This window comes from Orcinus orca, chromosome 3 (genome assembly GCF_937001465.1).
Source record: "Orcinus orca chromosome 3, mOrcOrc1.1, whole genome shotgun sequence".
In the NCBI taxonomy this organism is placed as follows: Eukaryota; Metazoa; Chordata; class Mammalia; order Artiodactyla; family Delphinidae; genus Orcinus; species Orcinus orca.
Window position 1 is genome coordinate 126,758,172 of NC_064561.1, and position 16,911 is coordinate 126,775,082.

General features: G+C 47.8%; 1 protein-coding gene across 2 annotated transcripts; it reads left to right on the top strand.

Annotated features, from left to right (window-relative positions):
- The first annotated feature begins 1,157 nt into the window (after nt 1-1,157).
- On the top strand, nt 1,158-14,965 carry ENC1 (ectodermal-neural cortex 1). 2 transcript variants are annotated; one of them, XM_049707695.1, is made up of 3 exons: nt 1,158-2,122; nt 6,332-8,146; nt 12,115-14,965. In XM_049707695.1, the coding sequence occupies exon 2, from the start codon at nt 6,345-6,347 to the stop codon at nt 8,112-8,114; it is 1,770 nt and encodes a 589-aa protein (XP_049563652.1). In that variant the 5' UTR covers nt 1,158-2,122; nt 6,332-6,344; the 3' UTR covers nt 8,115-8,146; nt 12,115-14,965. The 2 variants fall into 2 exon arrangements, with proteins under 2 accessions (XP_049563652.1, XP_033285908.1); XM_033430017.2 differs by having other exon boundaries at nt 1,163-2,122; nt 12,110-14,965.
- The last annotated feature ends 1,946 nt before the right edge of the window (nt 14,966-16,911 follow it).

The following is a 16,911-nucleotide window of genomic DNA, read 5'->3' on the forward strand; positions in this document are numbered from 1 at the left end:
ACGGTGTTTCTATCCGTCTGGTCTTCGCTGATTTTATCCACATCTTTAGGAACCGGGTCGGCTCGCGGCGCTCCCCCTGTCTTTACCTCGCAGCAGGCAGACCCCTGCACGTGGGTCTGACCGGGAATTGATCTGGCCTCTCCGGCTTTGTGAAGCAGTCTCGAGCCGAGACTCTGCATAATGCGTTAAAATACGAAGCAGATTTGTAAAGGCTCGTGGTGAGGCTGACGAGTTAATGCTAACAAAGGACTTCAGAGGGCACTGTCTTTCTTTGTTTGCAAGGAGCGAAATTTCTCAGCGCGAATACCAGAAGGGACCGCGTGTAAAGGAAAGTGGGATTAAAGGACCGACAGAGCCTTGGTTTCGGCAGTCTCTGGGCTCTGGGCGCGCCAGGCAGAGCCTCTTCTGCCTGTTAAACCATTTCTGCATCTAATATTTAAAAGAAAGCTGGGAGGTGGAGTGGGGAGAGAAAACTCCGTCGTGGGTCCCCACTCCAGCTATAAGGCTGGGCCACTGCAAGTAGCTGTGCGCCCTCTAGCTGGACAATTCACATCTCCCTGGGCCTCAGTTTCCTAACCTGTAAAACGAGGGAGCTGGATCGGTAATCTCTACAGTTCCCTCATATACTTTATTCCAAATACCCAATAAAAAGAAAAACAGGCATTTCAGCTCCCAGTGGAAAGACAAGCCCTTGGTACAAAGATCAAAAGTGGGCTTCATAAATAGTGATCGCCGTTCGAGATTAGTTTTCTAATCGCCTTCCCTTCTCGTGGCACAAGGGCGCTTCAAACGTGTGTGTGCTGAACCATTTCTTTGCTGAACTCCTAACTAACACGACCCGGCGATAAAAGACAGGAAAGGGCCCAGACTGAGAGGGCGATTGACGCTTTATCGCTACGAAGAGGCGGCGGCTGGGCAGCTCCTAGGAGCGGGTCGCTTTGAATAAAGCGGCGGCGGCGATTGGCTGCAAAGCACGTGGTGCACGCCTCGCCGGAGAGCGCCGGGTTGCTGCTGCTGCCCCGGGCGGCGTGGGGCAGAGTCCAGCCGCGGGGGCAGCACCCGCCGGGGGTGGGGAGGGAGGACTGAGGGGGCGGGAAGCGCCAGGGGCTAAAGTCTTTCTGGTCCACTGCCACCGAGAAACCCTACGGCCCGGCTTTGCCCAACCTGCGGTGTCCCCGGGGTGTCCAAACCTCGCCACCGTCCTCCCTCCAGATATCCCACCCGGCGCGCGGGCTGTGCGTGCCCACGGCGCGTGCCGCGGACACCCGGCTCGCCCCTCGCCGCCCTGTCCTGAGCATCAGGGGGGCTCCTGCAGCTCGGAGCGCACAGCGAGGGGCTGCGCTCCCCGGCCGAGGATCCCTCAGCACCTGGCTGGGCTAGAGACGCAGACACACCGACGCAGGAAAACTTGTTTTATTCGCGATCCCCGAGGGTTACAGCTGCTCTTGGCTGAGATTCCGCGTGCGCTTTGTCTCTCTCCACTCGCCACAGCCCCCTCCCCCGCTTCCTCTCACGACTAACTCCCTCGACACACTCTCCTCCGACTCTTGTCCTCCTTCCCTTCCTCCTCCTCCTTCTTCTCCGCTGGCCGCATTCACGCGCTTCCTCCCTCCCTCCCCTGGTGTCACTTTTTGCCTACGCGCCCTCTCCCCTCCCTCCCCTCCCCTCCCTCCCCGCCGCTCCGCTTATAGCCGGGCGCTGGGCGGCCGGGCGCAGAGTGCTCGGGAAGCCGGAGAGGAGGCGGCACGGCGGTGGCGCTGCAGAGGCCGAGTCGAGACGCCAGGCGGCCGCCGGCGCGCAAGGCGCTTTCCAGCTCCCTCCCGCGAGGGTACAGCCCGCCTCCTTCAGCGGCGCCTGCAGCCGGGGGCTCGCTCTCGCCTCCGGAGCTCACTCCGGAAGCTGCTCCGCGGGTGGCGGGCGCAGAGTCCGCGACGTGGGGATCGTGAGGCCGCGGCGATCCGCCCGCGGTAACCAGACCGCGAGCCAGAGTTACATGCGCGCTCCCTTCGCCCGGTCAGTCGCTGTTGCTTCCTGGGGCTGAGACGTCCGCTCCGTCCCCTCCCTACCCGGTGACCGAGGCAAGAACCCAGCCGGTCGTGCACTGTGGCTGGTCGCCACTGTTGTAAGTCTCCCCTACCGCCGCGGACCTGTTGCGGGCGCCGCCGGGTTTCAGGGGCTGCCTGGCCTGCGGGGTGTGATCGCGAGGGGTGTGTGTGCGCCCCGGAGCCTGGAGCTCCGACTTAGGCGGCGGTGGGGAGCTGTTCTCGGGGCGGAGACCTGGTGTCCACCGCTGCCCTCCCACAGCAAGAAGAGCCGGGCATTGCTGGAGGGGGCTCCTCTCGGTGGAGCGCCGCCCGGGCGAGCTGCTGGAGAGCTAGGAGCTGAGCCGGAATACGATCAATCCCCCCCGCACCTCCCCCCCTCCCCCCCAGCGGAAAGAGCATTGTCGAGCGCGCGGGATTGTTGGTCCACGTTGCACCCTACCCGGCACGGTGAGCAATAGGGCCACGCGCAGACACCCCTAGTGAGGGCACGTTCACTGCGGCCAGATGTCTGTAGGGAATGAATGAAAACTGGTTTCTGAAAAATTAGTTTTTTCTCATGGAAGTATTTAGTCTTACCATGCTTAGTTTCGAAGGAGAGGAATTGGTGGGCAGGGTGGAGATGAACCGTTGAACTTGGCGTGTGTGTGGTGTCGTCCTCACAGGCATGGCCAGAGTGTTAAAGAGCGTTACAGGTGTTATAGAGGACTGTATAGTAAAATGCTTTTCTTGTTAACAATCTCTTTATAATGTTCCGTTGTTATCAATAATATGAGTGTCCGAGAAAATCTGCCTAGTTTCTCCTTTGATTGCATTGAGATCAGGTTTAAAACCCAAAGAAATGTGACACGCCGCTAAGTATTGGAGGCCCAGAGCCTGGTTAAAGAGCATTAGTGAACTGAAGTTACTGTAGCTAGAATCCCTTTTGATGTTCACTGGTAATAGCAGCCCTTTTCCCCTTCTTTGTAGAGGCAGGTTAAGTATATGTGTGTGTTTTTTTGCTACTTAACTTGGCATGCAAATATTATTTCTCTGGGGACTTAATAAAATGCCAGAAGGATGATTCATTTCATGTTGAAGGTGTGTTTAGTGGCTGTATACGTTGTTTCTGCTGACGTTCTCACATTTGCATAATTTTAAACTAGAAGGCAAGTCGTTTCCCTTGGGTCTTCAAGTTTACCTTTTATTTTAATCAAATATTGCTGCAAGATTGTTGGATTTTGACTGACACACTTCTCCATCTGGGTGGCATCCAAGGTGACAGGCTAGGCTCTATTCTGCTGGCTTTATGAACCTACCTGGGAAATACAGGAGCATAAACACAGGATGCAAAGAGATGCAGATCCTATATCCCAAGGTCTTCTAAACTGTTTTGTTAAGCGTAAGCCTGGCTGTGAGTGTTGTTTTACACTGCTTAGGGAAACGCCTTCCGGGCCGGGTGGGTGTAATTCCAGCTCAGTCTGCAGGCACTTTGGTGCTTATGTACCTTGTGCAGCCTCATTCTTCCGTCAGAGCTGCATTCACTGTTAGCCGGAAAGAAGGCAACTTTTTTAAAAAAAATTAATTAATTAATTAATTAATTAATTTTTGGCTTCGTTGGGTCTTCATTGCTGTGCGCAGGCTTCCTCTGGTTGCTGCGAGCGGGGGCTACTCTTTGTTGCGATGCGGGGGCTTCTCATTGCGGTGGCTTCTCTTGTTGTGGAGCATGGGCTCTAGGCGCATAGGCTTCAGTAGTTGTGGCGCACAGGCTTAGTTGCTCCGTGGCATGTGGGATCTTCCCGGACCAGGGCTTGAACCCCTGTCCCCTGCATTGGCAGGTGGATTCTTAGCCACTGCACCACCAGGGAAGCCCTTTTTTTTGTTGTTTTTTAATTGAAGTATAGTTGGTTTACAATGCTGTTAGTTTCAGGTGTACAGCAAAGTGATTCATTATATATATATTATATATATAATATATATATACTTTTTTAGATTCTTTTCCATTATAGGTTATTACAAGACATTGAGTATATTTCCCTGTGCTATACAGTAGATCCTTGTTGGTTATCTATTTTATATATAGTAGTGTGTATATTTCAATCCCAAACTCCTAATTTATCCCTCCTCCCCCTTTCCCCTTTGGTAACCATACGTTTGTTTTGTCTGTGAGTCTATTTCTGTTTTGTAAATAAGTTCATTTGTATCTTTTTTTAGGTTCCACATATAAGCAATATCATATGGTATTTATCTTTCCCTTACTTTGTATGATAATCTCTAGGTCCATCCACAGGAGGAAGCTTTGGAGGTTGCTTTGGAAGCATTAGCTTAAAAAAAAAAAAGCATAGCTACTCATTTGGAATTCTTGCACCTTTCTGTATAAGGCATAGGAATATTTATACCATCTTTTGAGGTTTAGGCTTAAAATCTTTCTCAAAGAATTTCAGCTTGAATGTACTAATGCAAGTGATGACTACAGCAGTAGAACAGCAGGGATGCTAATACTGTTTTAACACATTGGAGAACCTAGTGTATTCACGTAGGGTCCCGCCACTTGCTCTTAGGAGCATTGGGCATTGGGTAAAATGGACTAGACCATAGAGGCTTAGCTTGAGGGTTGCGGTGATGCTTGCCTTCTCACCATTTGTCAAAGCCCAAGTCACTGTGGAGACTGATGGGTGCTTCGTAAAGGCTTCTTAACACCAGAGCCCTAGGACTCTGTTGTTTATTTTCTTCCACTAAGTCACGTTTACTCACAGTGAAAAGTTACATGCCCAAAATGAAAGAAAACAAGTTGCAACTCCTAATAGTATGAGGCCTGTGTGTCAAAGGCAAGTTAGGTACCTGCCTCTGTTGTTTTCTGCGCCTGCCTTGCCTCCGCTGCTCAGGTTGAAGGAAACAAGCAGGCCTTGGGTTTCAGCTCTGCCCTAAGGACTGGCTGTTCCGTGTTTGGAACAGATACTGTAACCACGCAGTTTACCCTCCTGGGATAAACAGTTTCCCTAGGAATCCTTTGACAGGCAGGTTCTTGAAGCTATTATTTCTTTGAAGTAACAGAAGGGTAGGGTGAAAAAGGAAAAAGATGGTTCAGTTTTTGAAGACAGGTGATAGGCATGTCCTGTATCTTTAGCCTACAGTTTGATTACTGAGGAAAGCCAAAGAGAGCATTCGGTTCTGCTATAATTTCCATTTAGATACTGAGGAAAACTCTAGTCAGCAAATAAATTCTAGAGTGGCCCTAAATTAACAATGGCAGGCAATACACATACACACACACACGTGTGTGTTTTGATTTAGATAAAGCGACATTTGCATTTTGGACTCCCTAGATGCAGGTGCCAGCGTTTGCAGGTACACAAGAATGGTCCTGGTGATGCCCTGTTTAATCAAGAGAGATGGGTGGATACATCCTTTGTTCTTGCAACTGGTTTTCTAAGATTTGATTTAAAGCAGGGAGAACAGAACAACAGAACTCCTGACTTTGCTACTCAAAATATTCTTCCCTTTCTGTGCCCGAATCGCCACTTTGGAAGCTGTCCGGAGCAGGAAAGGGGAGTGGTGACTGTGGCCAGAATCTATCCTGTTTCCACGATAGCTTGCTGATCAGTATATGGTTGTGTTTATATTGGGGCTCTTTCAGGATGCTGTAGTGGTAGAGGTGTCTGGTTACAAATTATTTGTAATGATAAATAAAGGTTTGGTCATTTTAGAAGTTGGCCTAAGCCTGTGGTTTTAATGTTACATTTCCCATTTACTGCACTTACTTTGGTAAGACACTGGGTCTTACCAAAGGAATTCTTAATGGAATTAATTAGTAGGTATTTGTTTTACACATGGCTTTATGATGCTTGCATAGGGCATTAAAGCCTGTGCCCATCCTGGCGTTACAAGAGCTGGAGGCCTGGCATTTCAGGTGGCCAGCAGTGAATCAGCTGGACCAGGGCAGGGAGCTGTGAGAATGAGACCTTGCTCCTCTTGGCTTTTGCTGACTTACATTCTCAAGGACTTCAATATCCTGCAAGTTGGCAATCAGGTTTTCCAAGATGAACCTGCTCTTAAGCAGTGCTTGTTTGTTTTTTTTTAAACAGTGTATAGTTTAAATAGCTCAACAGTATTATAATAAGTGTCTTTCCTTATAGGTAGGTAGCCGTCTCTGACTTTGTATAGGCCTGACTGTCCAATATTCAGAACAGCAGGGTGGCAGGGCCAACAGCAAAGTGTTCTGTTTCCTCTGTCCAAAACAATTGCTGGTTTGGTTCGGCCGTTCTGAACACTGAGAGCATCAGGTTCAATAGTTGTGTTTTGTTTTTCAGGAGTGGAAACAAAATGTCCGTCAGCGTGCACGAGAACCGCAAGTCCAGGGCCAGCAGTGGCTCCATTAACATCTATCTGTTCCACAAGTCTTCCTACGCGGACAGTGTCCTCACTCACCTGAACCTGTTACGCCAGCAGCGTCTCTTCACCGACGTCCTTCTTCATGCCGGAAATAGGACCTTCCCGTGTCACCGGGCAGTGCTGGCCGCGTGCAGCCGCTACTTTGAAGCCATGTTCAGCGGTGGCCTGAAGGAGAGCCAGGACAGCGAAGTCAACTTCGACAACTCCATCCACCCAGAAGTCTTGGAGCTGCTCCTCGACTACGCTTACTCCTCCCGGGTCATCATCAATGAAGAAAACGCGGAATCGCTCCTGGAAGCTGGCGACATGCTGGAGTTTCAAGACATCCGGGATGCCTGCGCTGAGTTCCTAGAAAAGAACCTGCACCCCACCAACTGCCTGGGCATGCTGCTGCTGTCCGACGCGCACCAGTGCACCAAGCTGTACGAGCTCTCTTGGAGGATGTGTCTCAGCAATTTCCAGACCATCAGGAAGAATGAAGATTTCCTCCAGCTGCCTCAGGACATGGTAGTGCAGCTCCTGTCCAGTGAAGAGCTGGAGACGGAAGACGAAAGACTTGTGTACGAGTCTGCAATTAACTGGATCAGCTACGACCTGAAGAAGCGCTACTGCTATCTCCCGGAGCTGTTGCAGACGGTGAGGCTGGCTCTGCTGCCGGCCATCTATCTCATGGAGAATGTGGCCATGGAGGAGCTCATCACTAAGCAGAGGAAGAGCAAGGAGATCGTGGAAGAGGCCATCAGGTGCAAGCTGAAAATCCTGCAGAACGACGGCGTGGTGACCAGCCTCTGTGCCCGGCCCCGGAAAACCGGCCATGCCCTCTTCCTCTTGGGAGGACAGACTTTCATGTGTGACAAGCTGTATCTGGTCGACCAGAAGGCCAAAGAGATCATTCCCAAGGCCGACATCCCCAGCCCGAGAAAAGAGTTCAGTGCCTGTGCAATCGGCTGCAAAGTATACATTACTGGGGGGCGAGGGTCTGAGAATGGAGTCTCGAAAGATGTCTGGGTTTATGATACCCTGCATGAGGAGTGGTCCAAGGCGGCCCCCATGCTGGTTGCCAGGTTTGGCCATGGCTCTGCTGAACTGAAGCACTGCCTGTACGTGGTCGGGGGGCACACTGCCGCCACTGGCTGCCTCCCGGCCTCCCCCTCAGTCTCTCTAAAGCAAGTAGAACATTATGACCCCACAACCAACAAATGGACCATGGTGGCCCCTCTCCGAGAAGGGGTCAGCAATGCCGCAGTGGTGAGTGCCAAGCTCAAGCTGTTTGCTTTCGGAGGTACCAGCGTCAGTCATGACAAGCTCCCCAAGGTTCAGTGTTATGATCAGTGCGAAAACAGGTGGACGGTCCCGGCCACCTGTCCCCAACCCTGGCGTTACACGGCGGCAGCTGTGCTGGGTAACCAGATTTTTATTATGGGGGGAGATACCGAGTTCTCCGCCTGCTCTGCTTATAAATTCAATAGCGAGACTTACCAGTGGACCAAGGTGGGAGACGTGACAGCAAAGCGGATGAGCTGCCACGCTGTGGCCTCCGGAAACAAACTCTACGTGGTTGGAGGGTACTTTGGCATTCAACGATGCAAAACTCTGGACTGCTACGATCCAACGTTGGACGCGTGGAACAGCATAACCACGGTCCCGTATTCGCTGATCCCTACTGCGTTCGTCAGCACCTGGAAACATCTGCCCTCTTAAACACAATGCATCCTAAAGAGAGTGAGCGTAAGGTAAGAGCCAGTTTAGCTGTAAGTATCCGTATAGTTGAGCTAGCTGTGTGAGCCCGTACATGAGTGAAACAGGCTCCATATATAGCGCATCTTATAGAGGTTCTACATGAACTACAAATAAGAGCACTTGTACCCCGGAACTTAAACACTTGTGTTGACCACAGCTGCAACCCAACATAAGGCAGTGCTTCTCAGCCTTTATTGGGCCTCAGAGTCTCCCAAAGAGCTCTTTGAAACCTGCCCACTCCAGAGGCTGGGTTTCATTAGGTCTGGGTGGGACCCAGGCATTAGCATTTTTAGAAAGTTCTTCAGGGATTCTAATTACGGCCAGGTTGGGAACCTTGTCTCCCGAGCCCTCCCTGTGTGCCGGCAGCTGGGCTGTGTGTTTCCCATGGATCATTTCATTGGGTCCCTACAACAACCCTGTGGGATATTATTATGAGAGCACTTCGTAGATGAAAACACCTGATGTGCACAGGGGTTAAGTAAGTTGCTCAAGGTCATAGGGCTTAGCAGGCAGAAGGGTTGGTCAAGACATCAACCCAGGCAGTCTGGCTCTAGAACGTAAGCACTTGAGGTCGCGCCGAATGGCTACTTAATAAACTTCACATTGTTATCACCCCAGGAAATAATTGTAGATTTTTAAATTTAACTTCCTCAAACCCTTTTTCGAATGAAGTGGGGTTTAAAAAATTGAATGCTGAAAATTATTCCCATTGTATTCTGTCCAGAATTATTCATTAGCTTATTTTAAAGGTTTTTCCTTCTTCCCCCCCCCACCCCAGAATAGCCCCCTTTAGGGCATTTATTAACTTTTGAGAAGTCTAGGTCTGTCCTTATAAAAGGTTGCACCTGCATTGTATAAGCTTGTCTGATGTATGGACACACGGAGCCATCTAAACTGCCCTTCCTGCAGCTTTTCAGAGTTAATCAGTCAAGCTGACCCCATTGTCAGGGCGAACAAAAGTTGTGTTTCTGTGTCATATATCTGGGTACATAATGGTTGTCTTGTGTACTTAAGAGTATATAATACTCTTGGCTCAAATAATTAATAGGCCTACCCAGTTCAGGGTTCGGGAAGCTAATGGCCGCTTTGCTGCTGTTAAAATAAAGCATTCTCAGGATTGGCCCCGGAATCACTTAAGCGTATCTAAGTGTAGCACAGAACACATGGACTGATTTGTTTTGGTGACTAATGGGCTCATTACTAATAATAAGAGAATAAAATTTAAAAATCTGCTTTGGAGGAACTGCTGGGAAAATGAACTCCTTCCTTGGAAAGGTTTGGTTCTGTGTTCCCTAGTATGTTTCACACCTTTGAAGGGGACCTTCTAGCAAAGAGGGGTTTGGACTCATTTGTCTTTTCTTTCCACATCTCTTACAGCTCATTTAGAAACACCAGTAAAACTGGCCTCCCTTTCACATGTAATCGTTCTGTTTCTTTCATTGCTTCAGTTATCTCCTCCAGCCCATTACAGTTAGTACAGTTCTTAGTAATGTAATGTTTTCCTGGACTGAGACTCCTTCAAAGGAGCAGGAACTGTCAGAACCGTCCTCTGGGGAGCAAATGGGGCTACAAACTGGTTTTTGCAGCCTTGCTGGCATCTCAATAATCCTGAATAAACAAATGCTCTGAAAGGGGTTATTTCATTTGCGATATGAATGCATTACTCAACTCTAAAGAAGGTTTAAAGGACCTTCTAGGCAAAAGCGTCAATTAACAGTGCACTAAATTGGGTGTTAGTCCAAAACTGACTATATTTGCATAGGAGAGCCTTAAAAATTGCCAGTGATGGTGGCGGTACATCCAAAGGGTAACTGGCTGGCATCCTTGGAAGTGGCTGGCATCCTACATGTCATATAGGTAGAAAAGAGAGAGACCACATGTACATTTCTGTTTCTAGCTGTGGAGTCTGGACCTCTCTGCACTTCAGAGATCTCCTTTGTCAAATGAGTGATTCGAATTGTGCTTTCCTTGAGATCTGTCCCAGTTCAGACTTGGGTGAGTTGATAAATGAGGAAAAAGAAAAGAAAGGCGTGAAAATACCTAGCCAGTGCCTGGTACATATTAAGTGTTCAATACTCGTATTAGTTTTCTTTCCTCCCTTCAATTTAGACCTTAGCTCGCAGTGGAATTAGCTTTGTGTGTCATGCGAAAATGAGGTTTCTTTGACTATTATCAGCTTGTTATCTTTATACTTCATTTTTGGTACCTCCTCTCTCAGCCCAGAGTGAGTATGTTGGCAAACACTCGAATTCACCCTCTCCTGGGTATTTGAACCTAATCACACATGTCCGGTCCCTGGGAAATGGAACAAATAAAGTGTTCGGTTATATTCGAAACAACATCCCCTCTGCCCTTGGTGCTCTTAGCCAGAGAGTCAAGCACAGAATAAGGAAATTCGACAGGGCCAGGTTCGCCTTTTTAAAGGGTGGCGTGGAGCTGATCAAAGCCACTGTTGGAGTTTCCGACGGAGAGAATGTTGGTTTAAATTTCTAAAGTTTACTACACACAAGATAGCGTTAAAACACTTGAGCCGGATGCAGTGACTTAAAAGAGGTGCCGTGTAGGTATCAGTCCTGAGGTGCGGACGCTTCCGGGACCTGGCTTCGCCCTCCACATGTAGGTGCTACCCGAATTAATACAGTGTTAACAAAAGGTTTCCCTAGGTCTAAAACTTATCCACCAAGGAGATTTTAACTCTCTCCAGCTGCTCCCAGCTGCCGGGAAGGGACAAAGAGGAAATTACTTCTGATTTCGCTCCATTTTCATGGTGCTGTGTGGCCCCCAACTTGACGGCGTTTGGATTTTGGTTTGCTTTGTTCCCGGCCCCCCTTTTTAGTGGTGGTTTTGTTTGGGGGTTTTTTGTTTTTCTGTTTGAGTGTGCAACATCTTGACATTTCATATTATCACAAGATACATTCTTTAGGCCTAATGTTGCTGTAGAGGTTTCAAGGAGGTGAGGGTGGGCGATGACACCCGTAGTCTAAGGAATGTCTTGAAAGCTTGAATCACCGTTACGAAACTGCCAAAAGAAACAACTAATGAAATGGATCAGACTTCCGGACACACAGGAGCAAGAAGTCAGTGCAAGGGATGAGCGCCCCTCCTGAATTCCCTCTGTCTGTACTTCGAGTTTCAGCACTGGGGCTGCAGACTCTTATGCTAGGGCTGGAAATGGGCTCCAAGAACAGACAGGGTGAGCATCTGAAAGACAAAAGCCCTCTGCAAAGTCTCCTTCTGTAAAATTAGACTTAACTAAACGGGAAGGATGGGTGGTGTGGGAAACAGCAGGTCCCATGAAATGTGCAGGCTTCGTGGTTATGGCACCTTGAATTTATATTCACGTTTGATGGTGGTTGATTCTGTAGCTAATAACACTGCATACCACAGCCCGAGTCTCCTAAGTGTGGACTGATGAACTTGGAGAATAAACTCCAGCCCTGGGCTGGTGAGGCCTGGTATGCTGTCATGTGAAAGAAAGCGAGACTGATTTCTGCCGTAATGAATAGCAGAGATGCATTTAAATAAGAGGATTAATATGTCTGCCTTCTATATGGTGAATAAATTTAATTTGGAATCCTTTATGGTAAATGGGCCCAAGGCGGGCGGGGGGGGGGGGGTGCGGGGAGGGGATTGGCCAAGGAATCTCTTGTGACCCTCTGGTGATCACTTTACCGTGGCTTTGTTTAACTGTGGAGAGGAATTATGAATGTCGGAAGCAGAAGAAGGCAACTCGTAACAGCACCTAGATGTATAGGTTTGAACTTTAAACGTATATATGTTTAGGAAAGAAGCAAAGATCTTTCTTCGGATACCACGGTTTTTGTTGGGCCATCTGCATGCATGAATGCACCTACCGAATGTGTCATTAAGACCTTTGGAAGCCATATTGACCTCTGTCCCAAGTTTAATTTTTTTTCAGATTTTGAGACTAACAAAACATTTTCCTTTTCCTCTAGTTTAGCTGACTCCATCCCTCAATGAGACAAGATGGGATCTCTACTTTGGAGAGGCCAAGTTGAATGAAGAGAAAGAAAAGAAAAAGGAAAAGAAGTTGCTACAGTCCAATACACCACACCTTGTAAATGCTTCTAACTGGACTTGAAGGAAGGGGGGAGGGGGAGGGGGGTGGGGTTTTCAGTGCAAGAGGCACATGGTTTAAATATGAATGAACGAACCTGTGATCTAGTCCTTGTCTTGTAATTGTGGATTAATGTCAGCATTAATCAGCCCCTCAAAGGGAGAGAAAAGCCGGCCCTTTTCCCTTGCTGTACCATATTCAGCATTTGATTTCCATGGGTTCCACCATTTATGTGTAAAATTTGAAATGGTTGTCACCTCTCTCTGAGGAGCAAGCTTGAAGCCTCCACACCAGCTGCTGTTGGAGATTGAAAGCCCGACTGGGGGGCCTGGAGGGACGCTTGCTGGGCTGGCTGCAGAGTGAGGACCAGTGGACTCCACGATAATCTCCGAGGGGCTGTGCTCCCCAGGAACGTTTCTGAACAATGGGGACATTGTTGTAGCTGTTTGGTAGATGTTCTTTTCTATTTATAAGTGACTTTAAACTTTCCCTTGGCTGGTAAGAAATTTGTTGTAGATTTAGCTATTTATTGTTTGAGGCCTGCATGCTGAAACAATGCTTACAGTTGTCTTCACGTGTATGGACGCGTGTGAATGGTTGTACGTTTTGCACAATTTTGTGGCTGTTATGATGTGCTCTGCTGCACAAAAGTGAAAACTTTGGAGTTACAATTAGGAATATAACTGGAGGGTGGGTTGGGAAGGGTGGGGGGTGGGATTTTGTAAATGTCAAGACAGGGAAGGATTACAAGACAGAAACTGAAGTTACATCCTAGAGGTAGAGAAAGCATGAAGGTCATTTTTCTCAGACTCATCAACTTTGACTGGGGTTTTGTGGGCTGTGGTCCTGCCAATGGCTCCTGGGGCAAGAGAAGGCTTCTTTCTGCCCTTCTCCTTCCTGTCCGATTCACTCGCTTCAATCTCAGCTACTGAAATTTGGAAAGGACCAAATCGCTTGGCAGTTGTTTTTTTGTTGTTGTTGTTGTTTTTCTCCTCTGTGTAATATCCTGAAATCCTGGAAAATGCTATGGACTAGTTCTGTATATAGGGTACAGGCAAAGGCATTGTCCAAAGTTTATTTATTTATCTATTTATTACCCTATGAGAATGCTTGGCCATAACCACAGTTAACAGGAGAAAACGAAACACTCACCGATGGAAATTAATTCACTCACCAGATTTACTTGACCTGGATGTGTCCTTCTCTCTTCCTGCTGTAGGGTTTAGCAAGTGCTAAAAGTTCTCCAAGGCAATATTCACATGGGTACAATGTATACTTTAGTGCTCCCTCTTAGGTAAGTCTCTAAAAGAACTCTTTGGTGCACAAAAGTGACACATATGGCCCCCAAACACCAAAGAATTGTAAGCAGTGGCCCTTGCTGAGAGGCTTTCTGGGAGAGTTGGGAATCAGTTGTGAATACGTTCTTTGCTAGTTCAAGTGCTTGTTTCCTAAACACGTGCCGTGATAGTTATTAGTGGTAGACTCATAGGTGCTTCCTCACAGGTGTCCGGGGAAGCTCAGCATTTGCAATTCGCACTGCTTTCGTTGCTGTTTCTCTCATTACCGTATTTTAGAAAATAGGGTTTAAGACCAATAACCTTTGACATCGTGTGTTTGCATCGTCTAATGACAGATGAATCCTTCACATTTCTCTCCACCTGAATATATTAGACTAATTGTACATGTCTGTTCGTGCCGTGAATAAATGGGTTATAGTTGGACCAAAATAAATGAACGGTTGGAATCAAAGGGTCTTAATACTTTGCGGTAGTCAGCTCCTCACTTCTAGGTGTGTTCTAATCCAGCGGTCCCCAACCTTTTTGGCACCAGGGACCAGTTTCGTGGAAGACAATATTTCCACGGACCGGGGTGGGAGGCGTGGGGAGCGGTTCAGGAGGTAATGCGAGCAGTGGGGAGCGGCGGGGAGCCGCAGATGAAGCTTCACTCGCGTGCCCTCCGCTCACCTCCTGCTGTGCGGCCCAGTTCCTAATGGGCCTAGGACCGATACCAGTCCACGGCCCGGGGGTTGGGGACCCCTGTTCTAAACAATGCAAACGTCTGATTGTACCCTGGCAGTATATTGTAGCAGTTACAGCTCCGTAGTTTATGATGCAAATCTGCCAACATGTGGGTGTCACTGCGTGGCTTTTGAAAGCAGGGTGAATTTTTTGCAGTTGTTTCAAAGTTGTGGTCTGTCCTTGAATTCTCTATTAATTGCTGTGTGTGAGCCAGAGGGAGCTGTGGTCAGGGTGGGCCCCCAGCCTGCAGGGAACTTTCTGGACTCCCCGCTCTTTGAATTGATGGAGGCATTTGGGCTCACTACTTGACCATTCTCACCCTGTGAAACGTCCTACACTTTGAAGCAAATACAATTCACAGCACAGTGCACACAAAAACCTTGGCATAAGACAGAGAAGGTTCTTCTTATTCTGTGGACTGGTTGCTGTGGAAACGGATAACAAAGGGCAGCCTTCCACTTCTGGTATAATTGTGTAGCCCCCTTTTCTCTGGGCTTGACACCTGTCTGAATAAGAATGATTAGAGCTGAATAATATCCCTCTCTTGACTATTGAATATGTGGTTCACATACAAAACTGTATAAGTTGAAGAAGTAAAGTGTTCGTGTTCATATGTACTTGTTTGCTACTACATTTTTGAGGTTTTGTAAAACTGTTATTTTTTTTTCACAATGTGAAACTGAAGGTCAAATAAATTATTAGAGATTTTCTCTTCATCGTGAATATGGGTCTTTATTTGAATACAACGTAATTTTAGGCACTGAAAACTTGTGCTTTTTCTAGTTTAATCCAAAAGAGGAGCATTTCAAATTTTTTTTTTTTGCGGTACGCGGGCCTTTCACTGCTGTGGCTTCTCCCGTTGTGGAGCGCAGGCTCAGCGGCCATGGCTCACGGGCCCAGCCGCTCCGCGGCATGTGGGATCTTCCCAGACTGGGGCACGAACCCGTGTCCCCTGCATCGGCAGGCGGACTCTCAAGCACTGCGCCGCCAGGGAAGCCCTTCAAATTTTTTTGGATGTCTTCTATTTCACCATTTAGTTACGTCCGTTTATGAAAGCAATTTTGCACATTAAATAATTTAAATTTTTGACCTTTTAAAATATTTAAGCGAACCAAAACTACCTCAGTTAGGGTTATTGATAGCTTAGAATATAAAGTCACGTACTATGCAATGATGAGACAGCATACTTAGTATATAGAAGGAATTTAGTTTCTATACTCATCGTGTGGGATATATTTTGTTAGGAAAGCTGTGAGAGAAGGGGCTGTAGTTCAGTCCTCTTTTCATCTGACATGACCTTAGAATCATTTCAAGTGAGTGGAAATACGTGCATATTATTTCTCTGAAATGGCACAGAAAACCACAAGTTTAACCCCTCTGGTAATACTTAGCTTCTTCCAAGTGGAAAGCCGCCATCCCAGCTGGCTCATTGTAAAGCCAGAGGAAGCCTCCTGCTTTCACCTCATGACGGCTTCGTGTCACAATGAGATGCTCCTTTATCACTTAGGGTGGACCCCTTGTTGTTTTAATGGGCAGAGCAACATTGGGCATAAGCTTTTTTGGAGAGAACATAAATACTACCTAATTAGAAATCTAGGAGATCTCACAAGTAGGCAGAATACAATTACCGCCCTTGGACTTTGACCAAGATGCCAGAGCAGATGCCTCAGGTTTTACAGAAGCATCATTCAGTCCTGTGCTGGGTGAGGCTGGTCTAGAGCCAAGCTTTGAGAATAAATGACTCTGACAAGAGTCCTCAGACACCTTGGTGCACGGTGCTGACGACCCATGGAAACCCTGTTGATGACACCATATATGACACCAGTCCTCAGAAGGGTTGAGAATAATTCACGTAGAGATGATTGGGAACCGACTCTTCATTCTCGGGAGTTTTTTTTCTTGATCATCTCAGTTGGGATGTGTAGACAGATTAAAAGAAGATACTTCAAATTCCTAATTTTCAGTTGTTTGGAAATTTCAGTTCATTCAGAGATTCACGTCACCCCAAGCAGCGGCTGTATTCATTTGGATTGCCTTCAGCTGCATGTAATAGAAACCTGGCCATGGTGGTTTAGCCACAGTGGTGAAACCCTTTGGAGGCTGGCAGTCCACGGCTGGGACAGTATCCCTACAAGGCCATCAGGGGTCTGCAGCTCTTCTTTCTGCCTTGGCATCCTGGGCATGGGCCTTTAGTCCTCACGCTTACAGGATGGCAGCTGTACCTCATGGCATTCCATGTGCTTTCTAGGCAGCAAAGATGGGGACAAAGGGGGAAGAAGTATGTGTCAGATGAAACTTCCTTTTTCTTGGGACAGTAACAGTTTTCCCAAAAGGCCCACCTAGGAGACTGACACTTATCTCTCATTGGCCAGAATTGGGTCTCACGAACTTCCGAAGAAGTAAGGGAGCCTGATAAGAGAAGTACTTTTATGGAGGCATGATGCTGCCTCACACAAAAGGTGATTTTTGTTGGCAAGGGTGAAAGGGAGAACAGACGTTGGCTAGGCAGTTAATTGCTGCCTAGGGTCTGTCACAGTGGATAATCCAAGGGTCAGCTTAAACAATAGCCCCGGTGATTGAGTGATTACGATGTGCTGGGACTGCACTAAGGACATGTGTCCTTCATCTCTTTTAATTCTCACAAAAAATGCAGATAAGTACA